The 22,029-nt window shown below is 35.2% G+C and overlaps 2 protein-coding genes across 3 annotated transcripts in view; both read left to right on the top strand.

Annotated features, from left to right (window-relative positions):
- LOC128554475 (uncharacterized) overlaps nucleotides 1-2,390 on the top strand; it is a 54,449-nt gene extending 52,059 nt beyond the window's left edge. The window contains exons 2-4 of one of the 2 annotated variants that reach the window (XM_053535751.1): nucleotides 1,379-1,570; nucleotides 1,969-2,072; nucleotides 2,256-2,390. In XM_053535751.1, coding sequence (XP_053391726.1) covers nucleotides 1,379-1,570; nucleotides 1,969-2,072; nucleotides 2,256-2,356 — 397 coding nt within the window. In that variant the 3' untranslated portion in view covers nucleotides 2,357-2,390. The remainder of the gene's footprint in view (nucleotides 1-1,378; nucleotides 1,571-1,968; nucleotides 2,073-2,255) is intronic. The other variant, XM_053535750.1, reaches the window with a different exon arrangement.
- Nucleotides 2,391-11,469: 9,079 nt separating this feature from the next.
- LOC128554474 (uncharacterized) lies at nucleotides 11,470-21,720 on the top strand. The gene is made up of 7 exons (XM_053535749.1): nucleotides 11,470-11,561; nucleotides 13,268-13,318; nucleotides 13,945-14,004; nucleotides 17,688-17,892; nucleotides 20,594-20,749; nucleotides 21,160-21,263; nucleotides 21,452-21,720. Exons 1-7 carry the CDS (start codon nucleotides 11,528-11,530, stop codon nucleotides 21,550-21,552), a joined length of 711 nt encoding a protein of 236 aa, XP_053391724.1. The 5' UTR covers nucleotides 11,470-11,527; the 3' UTR covers nucleotides 21,553-21,720.
- Nucleotides 21,721-22,029: the final 309 nt, after the last annotated feature.

Genomic DNA, 22,029 nt, shown 5'->3' with positions numbered 1-22,029 from the left:
TTTTTATTATTTTGAAACTCACATGTTCAGGCCCATATATTCGTGAAATATCATAGTATTATCATGCGCCGAAATTTTGTGGAATTGCATTCTGTGTTTCGTTGAAGATCCATGTGCACCGCTGTATGAATACAACTGCGGGTGTCTCTAAAATTTATTCCGGTAAATGTAACATGTGGAAATATTGATTCTGCTCAACCCAGGGCTAGAGGGCGTGGACGGGAGCTTGTATTTACACTACCGTCTATGAATAGGCTCAATCGAGCTTGCAACATCTTCATTTACATGTATGTAATTATAATGTGGAAATGTCTCTTCAATTTGTTACACTGAAGTCCCATTGCCAAGCTGTAGGCCTTTAAGCGGACACTGTTATACAGATCCATTGAATGGTCTCAGTAATCCCAAAGACCTGTAAAATGACAAAAGATTCATTCACTGGTTGTAGATGAAGATAGGAATATCCGGCTTAGGCGGTAAAGAGGTTCCGCCGAGTTACCGCGTTAACAGTTACCCGAGAGTCGGTTAATCCCATCCGCACCTACAGCCAGTTATAGAACTTTTTTCTTACCTTTCATATTCAAGAAATATTAGTACAAACAAAATCAAACGAATGGATTTCTTTTCAGCATTGTTTTCTTATAGCAGCGTATTTAAACAAAGCGCGTGAAATCAACTTCCGTAAACAGGAAAGACGTCATAACATTTGAAAAATAGCAACGTATAGTTCCGGTTTTGTTTGCAGCTTAACATTATGTATTTTTGAAAAAATAAAGTTTTTGAATCGAGAAATATACTATCAGGAACGAAGAGGAACTATCAAAGTATTTGATTTTTACTTCGTTTTATTTAATACATGTATGTGGTTCGATATATTTATTTACAGCAAAGGAGGCATCCTACAGTCCTAGGAGTAAGGTGAAGTTTCCATACCTGTTAAAGCACCGGAAATTCCCGTCCTTTGTACAAGAGTACTTTACTAGTATATTTACATACATGCGCAAATACGTTGAAATTAAGAAAAGAAGCAATTACAAAAAATATACCTATAGCAGAACATAACACGTCAAAATGTGCGGACGTTCTGGTTACCGTGTGCCATTATGTCACATGAGGAAGGTGTTTTGTTACAATTTATAGTGAAGTATATAATATTAGCAATTGAGTCGACCGGATTCTGCGAAACATATTTTTGTAAGAATTGTTTGTATGGTAATCACGCCAATGCTCATATCATACCAAATAGTCCAGGTTATGAAAAAAAATTCCGGACTTAAATACCAATTTCTTTATTCCCTCGCCCAGTACAAATAATGCAAATATAAATGATCACCAGTTTAGTAACTTAGGTATCGCTGTATAATTTACATCCAAACAGTTCAAATCGGAAGCCGTCGACAACAAGATCGATTGAAACGAGAACACCTTCTAAAACAGCAAGGACATTGTATCCAACAAGAGCAAGAACACCTTTTCCAACAGAATCAAGAACGCGATATCCAACATTTAGGACGACGAGACGGTTTAACGATTACACAACCAGGAGTTCATTCCGAATATCACATACAAGGTAAATTGACTTTTGATACATGTTTACTTATTTCAGGTATTAGAATATTCGTACTTAGTAATCAAAACTATTGAAATCATATTTGTGGATATCGCGTAAATAACTTACTTGTAACTGTCGTAACTTATATTAAATAAAAAGGTGTTACGACAGTTTTCCGTTTAGCTCTCGATTTAAAGTCAAACGAACAAAAACTTGGAAATCTTTGGGATAAAATCGTAGGAGTTATTGAAATTTCATTGCTGCCTAGAAATATTGAATACAGCCTACTTACACATTTTACAGATTGCGCTCTAATGAACAAAGAAATCATGTTACTAAGGATTTAGTTATACAGTGACTGATTTAGAAAGTGTAAAGACTAGTATAAATTCTCACATATCTTGTATATTTGACAGTACGTTACGATGGTGGTATGGTGTTATAATCGGCGGTGTTGTTGTTACTGTGGCAGTCATCATCGCTGCTGTCATATGTAGTCGCAGAAACTCTGCATCAAATGGTTAGTACAAATTTTACCTGCATGTTTTCTTTTATTGACTTCTTGTTATTTGCTGTCTTGTTAACGTAATGTTATTAATGTAATTATACCATTTTTATTAAATGTTTACTTTGCTTGATTTTTTTTTCAATTTCAAAATATTCTTTTTTGATTTAACTTATGTGCTTTGTGTTGATTTTGCAGCGCCAGGTCATTCAGGTACTGGTGGAATGGTGCTGACCGCTCCGGCACATATCTATGGGCAATCACCTGGAAATAACATGCCTACACAACCACTAAAATAAAATGTGGCTTTCGTGGAACCCGGCAAAGATAACTAATACACCGTTGAACCAAAGTGTTCCATTTATATTTACATAGACAGGTGTATGGCAGTCAGATATGTCATAACAGTAGTGACTTAATATCTCCAGCACAAAATTTGCCAATGTTTTTATAATACAAGAAATCCAGTCCATTAAATGCCAAATGTAAAGAACATGTTCTTATGATAAAATGTATTGTATAGTAATGAGAAGTTTGTCAGTTTATATATTGCCTCACCATAATATAATACGACAATTTTAATTTGTATGCATACTATATATTATAAAATAATTGGAACATTTATTGCATCAGTTATAACATAACACATGAAAATTAGTGTCATACCACAAGATGAGGAATGTACCTGTTCTTTTGAATTTTTGTCCTTGTTTTGAAGCAATTCTAGCAAATGCTACTACACCTCCCGTCAGGAACTAGTTCTGGCAACAACATCTTAAGTGGCATGTGTTATATTTTGATAGTCGTCTCTATCAAGGTAGGGCATAATCCCCTGCGTTTTCGTAACAAGCAGTAATTTCCACTGATTTAGTAGATTTTACAAGAATTTTGACCATGTAAACCTAGAATACTGTAAGCAGAAACGGAAGCTTGGCTATTTCTGTAAGTAAAACCCGTTTTTCGCTAATTGACTGTTTGGGTTATTTACATATTCATAAACCACAAACAAATTAATTACTTTCTAACTAATCAAAATAAAAGGTGTGGCAGGTAGGGTTTCCTGATTCTCGGTCTTTTCAGGGCATGTATCTATCAAAAAAAGTGATAGGGTCAGCGGCAAAAAATAGGGTCAGTCGGGTAAGCGGACACAAATAACTTTTTTAGGCCTTACTAAATTCGTTCAGCATAGTTTCATGGCTCACCTTGTACCGATGTGCAAATTATTTGACAGCAAAATCCGGACATATGACATACGTATTGGTGTTTTGGTTGCGAAAAGTATTACTCATGAAAATAAGATCATATTTTGTTTAATGTTTAAAACATATCTGATGTAAGCAGTTCCATTTGAAATATATGTACTTCCACTATGACACACGACCTTCAACAAACTAAGTTAAATATCATTTTGCAATTGGGTTAGTAACAGAAAGGATATACATTTTTTAACGTAGACGACATAACGATCTATTGTGATGTATGAATGTAATTGAGTAACATATTGTAGTGCCCCCACCCTGGTCACTGTACTTTACTTGGGTTAGGGTAAAAAGAATGTTAAATGTAAACAGACCAAGGGCAAGGGGACTACAGTCAGGGGACTGAGTCCACCAATTAAAATAGGTTATTTATTGTTCAGGGATAAGCAATATGTTGACTAAACTAGGGTCTGGTCGCGACCCTATAGGCTGGTAGCGCCCAAGACAAGGCTGGTAGCGCCCAAGTTAAAAGGCTGGTAACGCCCGAGTTCAAAGGCTGGTAGCGCCCGAGTTCAAATTTATTTCAAAGTTTAAAATAAACTACTGACAACTTTCCTTTCGGCTTCAAACAACTTTTATTTATGGGAAGCCTTAACAATTACTATTATAACTGAATAAAATAATCAGTAATGAAATATAAACCATGAAAATATCAGGCAAAAGTCGTGTAGCAGGCGGACCGAGAACCAACTCTAAAATTACAGAGTTTTCTAAGAGAAAAACAGCCAAATACTGCTAATAAAATAACTGTATAATTTAATGATAATAAGTATCGTGCAGTTTCAAAGTTTGAATAATTCGTATAGGTTTTAGAAGCGTAAATAAAAAAAATGTCTAAGGACAAACTGACAAACAGCCTTTCTATACAAGAGACGGAGGCAAAGTGATGATTCTAGCGTTCTAATAATTAACCTTTGGTATGCAATGGTATGCAAATGAGGATGAATACCAGAATCTAAATTAGTCTGAATAAGGTCAAAGTCGGAAATACCCGGACAGGTCCGTAACCGAGTTGATGCTACGAACTTACTTCGGCCGACCATGACGTCATTCGGGATACAAACATTTCCTTATATGCAAATAAGGCGGAGCTTAACCTCTAAACTAGTGTAAACAAACAAAGTCGGACAGAAATAAATAATAAAACAATATAGAACGCTACGAATCAACACTACATGCCAAGTATTAAATATCAAATACTTGACAATAAAAGTTAACTATTTCTGCAGAATTAAAGCGATTTCGGTCCGTCTAAACAGAGATTTAGTCACCCGGCGCATACGTACAGAAATCCAAGATGGTTGACAACTGTCAAAATTTCAACTGACATAAACTTTTATGAAGTTTTACAAAGTCAACAATGGACATTACATGAAAACATCGATTTAATTTAATACAGCAGGTGATTGTTGATTGAACTGTTGAATAACTCAGGCTGACATTGCGTACTTTTATAGAAAATCCCTGTGAAAGCTAGAATTACAGTTTCACTAACTGACACAAGCATGACATAAGTAGAGTTCTAACATTTTGAAATGTAATTTAGTAAACAACAATTTAACAATGCGACTGGTTATCAGTCAATGTCTGGAAATGTTACAGAACAATGAACTGTGATTAAAAAGTAGCTGAAAGATAGCCTAACAATTTAACATCAAAAAATAAAAAACTACTGATAGGCCGTAAAAACAATGCAAAACAGTAGCATCAAAATAAGGTCGTGAGGCATCATGCCTCACATTACCCTCCCTACTGACAAAATTTCGTCCTCGAAATTGAAAAAAAATACAGCCTGTTACACAAAATACAACAATAATAATTACTTTACAACAACAATGATGAGAATCATAATAATTAACAACATGCATTAAATACAGTTAACATGTGTATGCACCCGGTAATCTACAGACATAGCAATATTTACATTGAACAATATGGTTCGAATCTTTGTACTGCCATTACAAAGTACTGTTTCAATAACTAAATACATTTGCACTATAATTACTTTTAGACAGAAGGTAGAACACACATGCACAGATTGCATTTACATATTTCCCAATAATTAATTCTCAAATATGTAATCAATTCAATAAAATTTCATAGATGCTACATTTATGCTATGCATTTAAAAAATTTCACATGTACCATGAACAACATTTATAAATACTGAAATAATTTATACAGACACCTGAATTCGGACCTATAACCAACACTGCATCTGGATTTTAGGCAGTACCATACTTAATAATAAACAATATTTCGGACAAGTACATAAGAGTTTGCCTGAGCAACAATTAAGCAATTGTGTCCTTTAAGTAATACAATGTATAACAAGAATAACAGAGTACTTAACAATAAATAACATTGTAACAGTAGTTTATTCCAGGGCTCAGTTATATTTAACAGCTAAACTTGAAATGTACCAAATACTTTAAACAGAATGTTGAAAATCTATCAAATGATTACTTATAACCACTGACTGGCAACAGTGCTAAAAGGCGTGACAAAGTCGAAAATCTACTTTCGCTTATAAAAGTTAAAATACCAAAGATATACTTATGACTTATTATATCAGAGGTAAACATTACAAAACACTCTACCTTTAATCAACTGTTACTGTACGGATACCAAAATATTACAAGAAAAGAAAATGTGGTAATAATAGCATTTTACGAAAACGACTAGTTTACTATTTAAAGCTTAAAACCCTATTAAAATGTCACAAAAAGTAGCCCAGACCAAAATATTACACTTAAATTTTTTTCTAACATACAGTATTATTAAATAATTATAAAATGTGAAATTTCCTCACAAAAAGGGGGCCTATGTTGGGATCTTCCTTCTGGGTTGTCTACCAGTCCACCTCTGGTGTATCCTCAAGCGGTCTTACAGTATTTCTCAGGGGGTCAGAATTCTTATTGGAACCTTAGAAAAAGCATCTCGGTAACAATTATCAACAGATCACCTTCCAGAGCTCTTGGTTGGTCATCTGTAACTTCACTCTTATTCTTTCCTGTATAACCATTCCGTTCTCTCTCTTGCAAACTCTGAATACATTTAAGGTAAGGTTGACTGACAATCCCATGCACTCAGTTGATTCTTGTTCTGTCTCTATCATTATCATCTTTGACTTGGAATTTAAATGTTTAAGATTGTTGGATTTGCCTCCCTTAGTCCATTCATAAAATTTGTAGGGTTTAAGGTCGGTGGAATTATCTCCCTTGGTCTATCACTTGGTCCTTAGTTCTGTGGTCTAGGTATAGGTGCTATGTATGCTGACAATTCCCTTCCAACATCTCTCTTCCTAGGTAAAAAAGCATTGAAGTCTGCATCAACACGAGTATCACGGGACCAAGGAGCCGTTCTGTACTGGCCCCTACAGCAACTCGACTCCTCCCAGTCTGATATCCCGTCAAAGGTTCATCCAGCAGGCCAGCCTCTGACTGCTCATCAGAGTGAATTTTTTCCCTTTGTTCCAATCCCCTACCAATATATCCCCCAGGTACCTGACACTGGTCTATAATACCATCGGCCAAGGTCCTGTCCGCGATTAAAGGAACTGATCCACAATAATAAGCATAAGTACAAAAATCCCTGTTTTCCCCCCATCCCCCCAATACCATATCAGTTCCACCTTGCAAGGCTTTGTTCCTGACCCCCGGGGCCCTGGCTTCTCCACTGGATAAGATGCAGTACTTGCCAGGATGGATAAAACCCTGGTCTTCTGAAACTCGTTCCTCCCCTGAGCGCCTGCGCCAGGTCACCTCACCGGAAGGCGTGCCAAATACCACCGGCTGACTGCCGGCTGGTACCAAGTTGTCTTCATACAAATCACCACCGTCCAATGACTGTAACCTTGACCTTGACGTTGCCTCCGTCTCACGGTCGATTGACAGTGTACTGGTGGTGGTAGAAATCTGGGTAGATAAGGTGTATCTGTTTAGGTTTTAAACGTAGGTAATTGGTTGGTAATCATGGTCTATGTCATGCTGTGCTTCAGTCGATGGTATATCACCTGTGTCCATGGTAACTTCCCTAATGGTCTCCATCATGGACTGTAACTAAATTTGTTTTATTTAAACAACACACACAAAAAAATATTTCTCGAATATGTTTGACGTTTTACATAGATGTGTATATATGTTTTAATGTGTTTACTTTATTATAACTGTTTCATAGGATTAAATGTTCCAGGATGACTGAATACTCCCATCAATGTAAAAAAAAAAGTTGGAGTAAGATAATTCATTTCAATATATCTTCACACTGCATGATCGATATCCTTGCTTACACTTTACATGCGATCAGAAAAGAAATGTCAAATGATTAATCTTTGACCTGTGGAGTTTCCACTTTTTCTATCGGTTTGGTTTTCTGCCTGCCAGGAGGCTGGGTATAAAAGGTCACGATTCGGGACCTGAATGTGTACAAAGAAATGGTGTCTTAAAAGTCAAAGTTGCTTGCACTTACTTTAATAAACAGACACTTCATATTTAATTTTCTATGAATAACTTTCAGTGAAGTTTGTAAATGACATTTCCGTCTGCTCAGATCCGTGTGACTCTAAACTGAAGCGGGACACTATTATTCATTCATGTCAAATGGACCCGATCACACTAATCCAGCTGTACTTACTGTTGCACTGGCTTTATAAGTTAAATAATTATAAAGAAGTAACTAACACTCAGCATTTAGTGGTAATATGTACCTGTGGATATAAAATGATGTAAATATTACTTATGTGTGAAAATAATCTAGATTTGTATGTTGCGATGTGTTTATGAAGGAACAACTCCTAGAACTCTCGTCAAGCAAGCTAGAACACATGGGCAAGAAAAGTACATACAGTTTTAACAGTTTTTTTATCTCTTTTATGAAATATATTTTTAATCGACTATCATTGATGAAAAGGGCACATAACAAATCACAAAAACTTTACATCTTCTAGTGTTTGGGCATAGATGAGTAAACTTCGATATAATTTCATGTGTTATCAATATGTTTGAACATGCGGATACATGAAAGTGTATACATTATTTTAAATGTATCTAACCTAAAATGTACTAGAAGGAATATTAGGAATCATATTTCGGCGGCCGCCATTTTGAAAAGTGCTGAAATAGCAAACTAATTACATAAGTGTTACCTTGTGGCCATTTTTTATTGTTTTTAACGATTAAAACCACCTTGACGAAATGAAGGCAACTAATTCTGGGTATAAAGACATATATTTGAATTTGCTGGTGGTCATTTTGAAATGTTTTAAAAAACGATATTGTTACTTGTGAACTTTACATCTCCTAGGTGAAGAGGTATAGTGGAACAACAGCTATTAAGTTCCCGTTTAGTAAAAGTTATTGCGTTTTGTACATTATTTTCTTTAAGTAATCACTTAAGTCAAAGCGTTATAAGATGAAGTTTGATTACTTTTTCTTTTCATGGACATTAAGGGTTACAAAGCGGCAATTTTAACTATTTTTAACATTATGTTTTGTAATTTGAGGGAAAACTTGAACAGACTCACTTTGACCTATATTTAGCTACGTGTTTAAGGAGTGCATAGATGAGAAGGAACGGAGCAAGTTGATTAGTTGGATATTTATAATTTGATATTATTTCATGGGTTATCAATTCGTTTGTACATGCGGATCTGCTGGATTAAACATTTTCTGCTCGGAACGACAATTCAGCGGATGGGATTATAGTTGTTCAGGATATATTTGTAATTGCTTAATTGGCAGGTTTAATTTCATGTGTCATGCAAAATGGCTCCTTTTTATAAAAACAACAACTTCACAAGTGTTAACAACATATTCATCAGATAGAAACAACAATATTGAGAGATAACACACAATTAGAATATGTTCCTTACATTTTACAACATGTTAACTGATTGTGCTTAAAACCAGTTGCGTTTTGGATTTCCCTTTGGCTAGTATCACTCTTTCTGTTTGTTTCTAATCAGTATTTAGTAATGTCCTGTCTTTAAACACTTTATTGGTTATTTTGAAAGAAGCCACCAATTTAATATGTATTTACTTAATTATTCTTCTCTTATTTTATACATTTAAATTTATTCCAAAATACTTTTTTACTTTGATGACAATGTATATATTATTTTAAATATATCTAGCCTAAAATGTAATAGAAGGAATATTAGGAATCATATTTTGGCAGCGGCCATTTTGAAAAATGCTGAAATAGCAAACTAATTACTTAATTATGACCTTGTAGTCGTTTTTTCTTTTAATTATGTTAACGATTAAAACCAATTTGGTAAAACGAAGGCAACTTACTCCATTTATAAAGCCATATACCTGGATTTTGAAATGTGCTAAAAACGACATTGTTACTTGAGAGCTTGGGGACCGTTTCTAACAGTAATTCGCTTGCAGCAATAAATTACCTTTAACCATATTGATGATCTCTATGTCCTACGTAGGAGATACTAAGTCCTACTTAGTATATGCTACGAGGAGTGTTCGATATGAATTGCTTATTGTCCTCTAGCTCGACATCCACGTGGGGCACGATAAAAACCAATACCTACCTGTATGGGTTATTCAATACCTACACAACGGTGTATAAATGTACATGTTAGACTAAGTGTAAGACATAAAATTTGCCATTTGAATACACGCAATCATTGACCACTGTAGTAAAAATGGTTGGTAGAAGCGTCGACAAGAAAGATGAAATACGGGCTTACATCAAAGCTCGCTCAAAACTTGGTTGTTCTTTGAAGCAGCTGATGACTGAACTTTCTACTGCTTATGGACCTTCTTGTGTGTCTAATGACACAGTTCGGCGGTGGAAAAAGAAATTTGAGTCTGGTGTAGAGTCCATCAAAAATGCACCGAAATCAGGTAGGCCAAAATCTGCATCTCGTAAAGAAATCGTTTCCAAAATAAAGGAAATCATTGAAGGAGATGCCAGATTTACAGTTCGTGATATTGCACGAAAGGTAGGCATATCACTATGAACGGTTTACCTTATTTTAAGAAGCATTTGAAAGTCAGAAAGATTTCTGCTAGATGGGTGCCACATCTGTTGACTGATGAGCAAAAGAGGCAACGGGTTAAAGTGGCCAAAAAGCTGCTTCAAATGTTTCCAAAATATGACAAAAAGCAGTTTGCCAATGTCGTCACAGGTGATGAAACCTGGGTCCATTATTTTGAGCCCGTCAGAAAGGTTAGCAATAAGATCTGGGCCACTAAACACAGCAAACGCCCAATAATTGCCAAACGTTCTTTGAGTGCAAAGAAGGTTTTGTATGCAATCTTCTTCTCTGGTGAAGGAGTCGCAATAAAAGTGCCGGTGAAAAAGGGCAAAAGCATCACCGGAAAGTACTACAAAGACGTAGTACTGAAGAAACTGAAAAAGTATTATCAGAAACGACGCCCTGCCACTGGTTTTAAACATGTCCGTCTTCTACATGACAATGCCCCCGCTCATACCTCCGCAATAGTTTTTGAAGAAAGAAAAAGTAACTGTTTTGCCTCACCCCCCAGTACCAATACCAGTCCCGACAGGCACTCGGATCTGCCATTCATCAGTACCTTATTACTGTGCCCAAATCAGCGTACCGTGACGCCTTCAAGAAGTGGACACATCGGCTGAAACTTTGCATTTCTAGCCACGGGGAATACTTCGAGGGCATGAAATGAGCCCTTTTGGGCTAACTTGAAATTTGAAGTCTCTAGATAGAAATAAGCAATTCATTTCGAACATCCCTCGTATGTTCTACGTAGGAGATAGTATGTCCTATATGTAGAAGATATCAAGTCCTATGTAAGACTGATTTGAATCTCTCTGCTGGCACCAGGACGCTGCCATGTGAAATGATGTCAAAAACTATTGCTGGTTATACGGTATAAATCATAACAAAAACGTGTCAAAGTCTCAATTATCGCCAAAAAAAAATAAATGTGTACACGGTAAAGAAGATGCATACTTTATTACTGTATAAGTAATATAGGTCAACAACTTCTGTAAATCTTTTAACTTCGGTGAAAGATACTTCCTGAATACTATTGCATTCTGGTATGAAGAGAAGTAACAATGTCAATATTTACATCCTTAAATAGTTCACGTGATTAAGTACACGGTACATTCTGCGTATAATTAAGAAAACAGTTGCAAAATATCATTTTAGCAAAGATTTGGGTTCAAGGTGGAAGAATATTTAAAATAATAAGGAGCTATTATAAAATGAAGATGCTGTTAATACCATTTATCGTTACAAGTAAGATTATGTAATCTTTATTTCTGCTCTGTTAACAGATTTAAAACATGATAATAAGTGTTGGGTGAGCAAGTGGCATCACATTCATGTTTTCCGCTTCATAACTTGAGTTTAGACGAAACGTTAAAAGGTCGATGTTACTAAAACGCAATGCACAGTATCCGTTAGTATTCTATTTAGAGCAAAATCAAATAGATACCGATTTTTTCCGTACGTTGATACCAATACCAGTGCTGGCACTGCATATGAGGTCAAAAGATTTAATTTCAGTAAAGCTGTTATATAAAAAAAAGACGAACAGATTCAACTCAATATCTGTAGTCTTGATTTATATATTGAAATGAAACTTGGCCTAAATGTATCATATTTTGATTGCATATGAGGCGAATGGCGTCGAGGTCACAATAACTCAATATAGTAAAAGACCAACAGGGTCAGTCCGCCAAATAACTCGTGATAGAAAAACTTAATCATCCAGATTATATGAGTACCAAATGCGGTCGGTTTGGTCGAGTATATTTTCTTTGATTGAGCTAAGCATTTCAAAATCGTAATAATAATCTTAAATAGAATGTATTTAGTGACCATAACCATTAGTGTATGTCAATAGTTATTTCGCAGACAATGTTTTTCACCAAAGTGATAAAATATGTTAATATGTAAACAGAACGTATCGAACTAAAGGCAGTCATCGTCTGACTAGTTAGTTCACCGGAAGTTATGGCGTAATTTCATTTATCCGGATAACAGAGGAAATCGAAAATCAGTCTACGGATCATTAGCAATTCCTGTTAGACTTTATATAAAAAACAATGTCACTATCATTCTACAAATTAAATACAAGAATAAAAATGTTGAAATGTGAATGTCTTAATCAGCTTGCAATTTTCGGATTTCTTTCATCATTGGCAAATATCTCAAAACTAAGCGCACGGATATTTACATTTTATTTGACCATTTGATGGATAATCTACTTTACAACTATGAGAGCTTTCATTAAAATCTACATCTTAGATTTTATTCTGCTGGAGAAAATGTCATCAACATTGTGATTTTTCAAGATTAAGGTTCAAATTTTATAAAAGCATTCTAGCAAAAAATTCAGCCACACGCCCCTTTCTTTTATTCTGCTGAAATTTCATAGAATGTCCTAATCAAATTCTACATTGTTAATTTTTATTCCGAACCTGCAGATATACCTCGGTTTTCCACTTTTTCTATATGAATGTTTAAGGACACTGAACTAGTTATAATATATCTAAATATCAACATATAAACGTGACTAGCCGTGTTATTGACAACGATTTAATATATCATGTAGCTGAAGAGTAGAGACAATATAAGTGACTCTCTTCGGTTAATAAACCGAATATTCATATATGGCACATTACAATACTAAAATGCGAATAGTAGATTCCTGCAACGTTATTGTGACTTTTTTGTGCAAAGTGTACGGAAACTTCACTATTCATGTTTTGAAATTTCGTTTGTTAAAGAGTGTTAATGAGTTACACTTTGAAACATTTTTTTCGAGTTATATTCCTTTAAGTTGTACTTAAGTAAATAAAAATATATTACGCGACACAATCGAAATAATTTCAGCATTCATAATATACTCTGACAATTATAAAACAAATTAAATCACAGGTTTGTCTCGTTTAATACTTTCTCATCTGAACTAGATTTTTATATATTTATCATTCCAGCATTGCTATTTAGCGCTGGAGCTGTTGACAGATGTGGGGACAGATGTACATGTAAGTAAATGTATTGACTGTGTGAGTTTGCTGCTTTTTAAAGTTCGTAACCTAAGGATATTGTATCAGTCACAGGAATCGCGTCCACTTCAGACAGCGAGCTAATTTGTAAGAAAACGACATTGACCAGCCCTACCATTAATGCTGGTATATATGTTTAGTTATAAGACAAAGCATTGACGATGGTACAAATGGTGAGTAAAGTAATGCTATGTTATAATACAATCAGTGCATCAAGATTGCACAATATAGACATTGTCTTCTTCAACATAATGTAACTTAATTCTTCATTTCTGATATTGAGCAAAATATATTTAAGAATTAAGAATTATACACAATCTTAAATTTAAGGAACTCTACGTTGAACATAAAAACTAAGTCAAAACTTATATGAGCTGTGGTGAACAGGTATTTGACCGATCGAGACTTATACATATCTAACAACTCGACTGGAGTCCTTTTCTAGTTACAGATTAAACAAAAGCAAAATGTATCGTAAAATCATTCTGATGTTGCTCATTTCTAATAAAAGTATCTTTTATTAACTTATATACTCGACTGTCTATATAATATGTAGCAAAATGTTTATGTTATTCACCATGTGCGGTACTATTTTTATTTTTAAGCTACTCAAGTATGTACAGATGATGGAATATGTGTAAACAGAACGGACTTAGTAAAATGTGGTAAGAAGATCTAATGATAGACTAACATGCTTTCAAAATGTACCAGAGAGATGATATTTGTTTGTTTCAGTGTAAGATTGAAAACGTGACAAAAGTGGCATAGCCACGAGTTAAAATGTAAGATATGTATTCATCAGTGAGAAATATTTCGTCCTTACATGTAAAACAACAAGACGTGTCTTTTGACAGCGCGCTGGACTAATTGAAGAATTCTGATGTAAGTTTGGCATTAAAATATTAAGTAATTTCTATGTAAAAAAGCACAATAACTGCACCAACATCCTTATCCTATTTATGTAGTCTTGCCTACATATGGAGATTATGATCGTAAACAAGTCGTGAATATCAAAGCCATATGTCAAACAGTTTAGACACAGTATGAACTGAAACTGATTTCCAAGTCAAAAAAGAGCTCATAGAACACGAAATGACCCCTTGATGCATTCAGTAATTGCACAAGGAACAGAAATTATTTGGTCAAAGTACATAAAAGTTCTACTGTTCTGGATCAATGTGACCTTGACACTTGACTATTGACCTCAAAATCAATAGGGGTCATCTACTGGTCATGACCAACCTTCCTATCAATTTTCATGATCCTAGGCCTAAGCGTTCTTGAGTTATCACCCGGAAACCGTTCAACTGTTCAGGGTCAGTGTGACCTTGACCTTTGACATACTGATATCAAAATCAATAGGGGTCATCTGCTGGTCATGACCAACCTTCCTATCAACTTTCCTGATCCTAGGCCTAAGCGTTCTCGAGTTATCAACCGGAAACGGATTTGTCTACATACCGACCGACCAAGCGACATCTGCAAAACAATATACCCCTCCTTCTCCGAAGGGGGCATAAAAAACAAAAGTCAGCTAAATATCTTTGCCATAGTTGCATACCCTTGATTATTAACAAGAGACCAATATTTCAAAGCCAGTTGTCAAATAGTTTTGACAAAACGTGGACTTGTCCGAAAATTGAATCCCTTTCCATGTAAAATAAACGGTCATAATTCAGCCAAAATACATGACAGAGTTATGTTTACACAAAATATGAACTGGTACGAAAATCTGTGTAAAAATGTGTAAGCTAAAAGGGGTTATAGTTCAGACAATATAAATCCTTAATGGAGTTATGTACTCTTGGCTAAAACTGGACATGGTGACAGTACACAATAGTTGTAAATTTCAAAGCTATATGTCAAAAGGTTTTGTAAAAATGTGGACATGTTCAAAAACTGAACCAATATCCAACTCAAAAAACAGCCATACTTTAGCCAAAATACTTAACAGGGTTATGTACTCTTGCCTATATATACTATATATAGAAACTGTTATAACGAATTAATGATAAAAGTTACAAAGCCATATGTCGAACAGTTTACACAAAATATGAACTGGTACGAAAATTTTAACCTAGATTTGTAAGTTAAAATGGGTCATAGTTCAGACAAAATCCTTGATGGAGTCATGTACTCTTGTCTGAAACTGGACATGGTGATGTTACACAAATGTTGAAAGTTTCAAAGGTATATGTCAAGAGCTTTTGACAGAATGTGCACTAGTACGAAAACCTTAACCAAGGTGTGACGCCGACGCCGTCGCCGTGGTGAGTAGGATAGCTCTCCTTATTCTTCGAATAGTCGAGACGAAACAGTTTCTTTTTATTTCATTATGTGACTAAATTTACCAATTCTATATCCAAATACATTTAATATTTTTCACTGTGAAGATACCAGATATATTTCGCTCTAATATTTCGATAATTCACTGAAAAACAAATACTGGTAAATTCTAAGTATTAAAAATATTTTTCTCTGAACGCCTGCATCTCTGTTCACTCGGTGAAATATAGTTTCTTTGATCTGAAACTGAAACAAACAGATGCTCTTTAATAACTCAATATAACTTTATAACTTTGAAAGAATGTCTAAAGTCATAGATCTACATTCTGTTGCGATACAAAACACTGTTGTTGTTGTTTCTTTTTTTTTCTCTCGAGCCTTCCTCCTTAGATTTAGAAAGGAAATAATGAATTGTTGTGCAGTAAAAAAGAGTCAACACTCAAGCAGATCGACAAGTTCATCTAACAACGCAACAATTTGCGGTACGTTTATGTGTGTGTAGGTTTAGGTTTTTGAGAAAGATTGATATACACCAAAAATAAACATGTCTGATTCAAGAACCAAACAAAATATATGCTAAAAACGGAACATTTGAGGTTTTGTGCATATATAATACTTCTTTTCTTAATAGCAGGTACATGGCCTTCCTCGTATTACTGCCAACAAGGGTACGAGTGCTGCGGTTTTAATGGTTGTATGCCAGCGGGTGCTGTATGCTTTGGGAGCATTTGCCATTGTCCGAGTGGCCAAACTTGCTGCGTGACGATGTACTGTTGCGCAGCGGAAACTTTCTGTGATGGAAATGGGGATATCGTTTTAGATCTTCCTCCTTATACTGGGACCCCGTTATAACGCTGTCGTCGGGGTCCAAGGTTCGAGACCCGCGGATCTAGCGGGGTTAAATTTATAACGCGGGTTGATCGTATCAGCGGTATATGCAATACCCCACCCACCGGTAACGTATTTTGGACGCTGTTTTATGTTAATGAGAAATAAGAATCGTATAAACGGGACATTTATTTACCTTAAATGCTACTGAAAAATACATTAAAAAAATTATAACGCTGTGTCATCTTCTCATTTTGTCGTGATTATAAAAGAAAATTGGATTTGTGTATCCCGGAAGTAAACATATATAACGCTGTGTGAGGAGTGCGCGGTCGTGAGAATTACATATGCACTGCAGTTGCACTGGGGGTTTATGTAACTAAAAGAGAAACGCGGACAGTCTTAAAAAAATAATTTTGAATAGATTTACATGAAGGAAATCGATAAATAATATAGAAATTTTTTAAATCAGCGTCGTTGATATACGATATTAAAAAGGGAGCACATTCTCAGTAAGGCTTTCAGTGCGTCGAATCTTCGTTATTTCCGATGAATTGAGTGTGATGATTACGAAAAACGGCTGCAGTTTATTACAAAATTCGATTTTTTATTCACTCAAGTGATCATGTCATCTGCTTAATTGGTGCAAACTTAAACGGTTTGATAGTTGACTGACAAATGTTACACGCTTGTTATGCAAACAATCTAATATTGACACGGTACTGATTGCATAATTGTCACATGTCTACATGTATTGAAACTTAAACAAAAGCGATACGCAAACAAGTAAGCTAGCAGACGATTATTGATTTTTGTGACAGTTGTCATGGAAAGGTGTTAAAGTACACAGGTACTTGTAGTTTTAACGCTGGTTATGATCAAATTAAGTAACATCCGCCGATTTTTTTTTTTTTTTTTGATTTTTTACCCTCTAAAATTTGGGCGCCAAGGCCATACAGCGTTATACCGAGGACCGCGGTATATCGAGAAGCGTTATAACGAGTTTCGAGTGTATTTAGAAAAAAATAATAATGAGCTTTTGTGCAGCCAAGCAGAACGGCAAGTTTATCAAAAAACGTCAGAATTTGCGGTGTGTTTATTTGTGTGCAGGTTTAGGCTTGTGACAGAGATTGATACACACAAATATAAACATGTCTGATTCAAGAACTGAACAAAATATAAGCTGAAAACGGAATATTTCACATCTAATACTTCTTTTCATTATGATTTTCAGATGAATGGCCTTTTTCGTACTACTGCCAAAAGGGGTACGACTGCTGCGGCCTTCGGGGCCTTCAGGGGATTTGTATGCCAGCGGGAGCTGTATGCTGTGACAGCATTTCCTATTGTCCGAGTGGCCATACTTGCTGCGGGACAATGTATTGTTGCAAAGCGGGAACCTTCTGTGTTGGAAAAGGGCAGTGTGTTTTAGATAAGTAGTAAGTGTTTTTCCAGTATATATTATCATTATGAACTTGCACTTAGCACATGTTCAGGCCCATATTCGTAAATTATTTTGATATTAACTATAAACCAAACGCCGACTTTTTTCTGTTTCATTGAAGGTTTCATGTGCACATCCGTATGAATACACCTGAGGATGTCTCTAAACTTTATTTTGGTATGTGTAGCATGGGTAAATGCTGAGTTCTGTTCAACCCAAGGCTAGAGGAGGGTGTGGACGGGGCTTGCATTTCCACTACCGTAACCGTCTATGAACAGGCTCAATCAAATCGAGCCTGCAACCTGTTGTTTTCCACTTTTTCTATTCCATTTTATAACAGAGTTCCACTTAAGAGGGACGTATCACGTTCATTCCTATGAACAGACTCAACTCAATAAAAGAAGTCTGTTAATTGCGTTTTATGCTTCTAAATGATCATTTTGATTTTATTTAAAGCATAAAGCTACCGTTACTCCTCCCCAGATCCAATATACAAGTCTACTTTCACCTACAACTTACCAGTGATTATTGCAATAGCTGTTAATTGTATGGTATTTAGCACAGCAGACCAGCAGGTTATATAATAGGAAATTTTTGTTATGGTAAGGAAATACGTATTGAACATGATCATGAAATTAAATCAAGTTAATACAATGATGATAACTGAACAATGAAAAATAATAATGAAGAAATAAGTTAAGATATTGATGCCTTAATTAAAAAAAAACTGTTGCATAATCTTACATTTTGAACATTTTATTTTTTCTGCATAATATTGGAATAGTCATTGGTAAATAATCGAAATGTAGCATTAAGAAACTGGAAGAAATGGAGCGTAGCGAGCGACTTCTGTCTCTAAATGCTGAAAATTTCAACTTTTTAAGTACCTAAAGCAGGTGAAATAATAAGAATTTAAAGACTTAAAAAATTCTTGCCATGTTTGTAGTATACTGGTTAAGTTGGTTTAACTATATAACTATGAACTAACTATAGTTTAATTTTTGTTAGCAAAGCAAAATGATAAAAACTTATTAAAAAAACGTAAAACATTAACGAAAGCTTTTTGCAAAATTTGCAATTTGCATATCTTTTCTAAACTTGTTTCATAGGTAAGAAAAAGCATAAAAAGAACCAAGTTATTCAACTTCACAGTTGTTTATTAGAGGAAAAATACTCTTCTATCAAAGTTACAGATGCTAATGCAATTTCAGTGCTGACTGCCTTCCTATTTGATATTGGAATGTCTTACTCAAGCTCTTACACTGAAGTCCCTTTGCCAAGCTCTAGGTCTTTAGGCGGAAATCTGTTATACAGATACATTGAATGGACTCGGTAATCCCAAAGGCCTATAAAATAATAGAAGATTCATTCACTGGTTATAGGTGCAGACTGGAATATCCGGCTCACGAGTAACTTTTAGGCGGTAGCGAGGTTCCGCCGAGTTACCGCGTTAACAGTTACCCAAGAGCCGGTTATTCCCATCAGCACCTAATGCCCTTTATATCGTAGAATCCTTTTATTGCATACCATAATGAAAAAATAACAGTAAAAACAAAATCAATCGAACGGCTTTCTTTTCAGCACTGTTTTTTTACAGCAGCGTATTTTAACAAAGCGCGGGAAATCAACTTCCGGAAGTTTAAGTTTAAGTTTGATCATATTTTATTGCTTATTAATATTTACATTTATAATAACAAACATTGTGTCGGTGCGACGTTAAACCCAACCAAAACAATTTAAGAATGTACGTGTACAGCCAAGAAAATAAGCAAATGGGTCTGGTCACAAACTTCGGAAGCAGGAAAAACGTCATGACGTTTGAAATCCGTAAAAAGATCCCTTGAAAGCATAGAATGCAACCAAACAAGAATAATAGCAGACTCGGTTTGATTGAGTCTGTTCATCTGAGGTAATAAAATGTGCAACACCTCTCAAGCCCCCATGCACCGGCTTATGCACCGGCTTAAGCGGAATTTTATTACACACATCTATTAAATGGACTCCATAAAATATAACAACACTAAAATAATGCCAGGAAATACCCATAATTATCTTTTTGTCACCACGATCTATGTTGAACGTGATAGGCAGGAAAACTGATCTAATATGTCTACCTCTGTAAGACAACTCTTTCCCAACCCTAGGGACAGCTTTAATAAAAACCTCGCTAACGCTCGGTTTATCATTCTACACTGTTCCCCGGGGAGTGAAAGAAAATATCTTATACAGGCAAGTAGGCATGTAAGATTCCTATATTCCAGTATCGGAAAGCACTGGAAATCCACGTCTAGTGTGAAAGAAAACGTAATCTTTTTATTTTCATGCATGCGCAAATACACTGGAATTAAGAAAAGAAGCAATTATTACAAAAATGAAACTCTAGCCGAACAACGCGACGCCACAACACACGGACGTTAGGGTTACCGTGTGCAGATAGAGAGTATGTTACAGGAGGCAGGTGATTTATAGTGAAGCATGTAATATAAGCAATTGAGCCGAGAAGGTTCTCCGAATAGAACTTTTATAAGAATTGTTAGAATAGTAATCGCACCAATGCCCATATCATACCAAATAGTCCCGGTTATGAAAAAAACGAACAATCCTGACTAAATCACCAATTCCTTTATTCCCTCGCCCATATAGAGGATCACCAGTTTAGTAACCAAGTTATCGCTGTATAATTTACTTTCAAACAGTTCAACTCGGAAGCCAAATGGAACGAGAACACCTTTTAAAACTACAAGAACATTATATCCAACAACAAGAGCAAGAACACCTTTTCCAAATAAGACGACGAGGTGGTATTATAATGATCACACAACCAGGAGTTCATTCCGAATATCACATACAAGGTAAATTGACTTTTGATACATGTTTACTTATTTCAGGTCTAAGAATATTCGTACTTAGTAATCAAAAGTATTGAGATCATATTTGTGGATATCGCGTTAATAACCTACTTGTATGGAGAACTGTTGTAACTTATACTAGACAAAAAAGTTGTTACGACAGTTTTCCGTTTAGCTCTCGATTTACAGTCAAACGAACAAAAACTAGGAAATCTTTGGCATAAAATCGCCAGTTATTCTTGAAACTTTAAGGCCGCCTAAAAATATTGAATACAGCCTACCTAATATTTTACAGATTGCACTCAAATGAACAAAGAAATCATGGTACTAAGGATTTAGTTACACAGTGATTGATTTAGTAAGTGTAAAGAATAGTGTAAATTCTCACATATCTTGTATATTGATAATAACAGTACGTTACGATGGTGGTATGGTGTTATAATCGGCGGTGTTGTTGTTACTGTGGCAATCATCATCGCTGCTGTCATATGGAATCACAGAAACTCTGCATCAAATGGTCAGTACAAATTTTACCTGCATGTTTTCTTTTATTGACTTCTTGTTTTTTGCGGTCTTGTTAGCGTAATCTTATTACTGTAATTATACCATTTTTATTGAATGTTTACTTTGTTTGTTTTTCTTTTTTTTTCAGTTTCAAAATATTCTTTTTTTATTTAACTAATGTGCTTTGCGTTGATTTTGCAGCGCCAGGTCATTCAGGTACTGGTGGAATGGTGCTGACCGCTCCGGCACAGATCTATGGGCAATCACCTGGAAATAACATGCCTACACAACCACCAAAATAAAATATGACTTTCGTGGTACCCAGCAAAGATAGATAATAAACCGTTGAACCAAAGTTTGTCAACGATATTTACATAGACAATAGACAGGTGTATGGAAATCAGATATGTTAGTAGTGACAAAATATCTCCAGCACAAAATTGGCCAAGGTTTTCATAATACAAAAAATCCAGTCCATTTAATGCTAAATGTTCTTATAATAAAATGTATTGTACAGTAATGATAAGTCTGTCATTTTATATATTGCCTCGCCATAATATAATATGACAATTTTAATGTGTATGCATACTATATATCCTGTACAAAGAGATAATATCAGACAATTACTTTTAAAATAATTGAAACATTTGTTGCATCAGTTATAACAGAACAGATGAAAATTAGTGCCATACCACAATATGACAAATATACATGTTCTTTTGAAATTTTGTCCTTGTTTTGAAGCAATTCTAGCAAATGCTGCTACACCTCCCGTCAGG

This window comes from Mercenaria mercenaria, unplaced genomic scaffold, assembly GCF_021730395.1.
Source record: "Mercenaria mercenaria strain notata unplaced genomic scaffold, MADL_Memer_1 contig_5065, whole genome shotgun sequence".
Taxonomy (NCBI): domain Eukaryota; kingdom Metazoa; phylum Mollusca; class Bivalvia; order Venerida; family Veneridae; genus Mercenaria; species Mercenaria mercenaria.
This window is presented reverse-complemented; position numbering and strand designations above follow the sequence as displayed.

Coding starts and splice junctions, on each gene's coding strand:
- LOC128554474 (XM_053535749.1), top strand. CDS start 11,528: ATGAAGATGCTGTTAATACCATTTATCGTTACAA. Junction 14,005..17,687: donor AACGGACTTAGTAAAATGTG/GTAAGAAGATCT, acceptor TATGATTTTCAG/ATGAATGGCCTTTTTCGTAC. Junction 21,264..21,451: donor CAGAAACTCTGCATCAAATG/GTCAGTACAAAT, acceptor TTGATTTTGCAG/CGCCAGGTCATTCAGGTACT.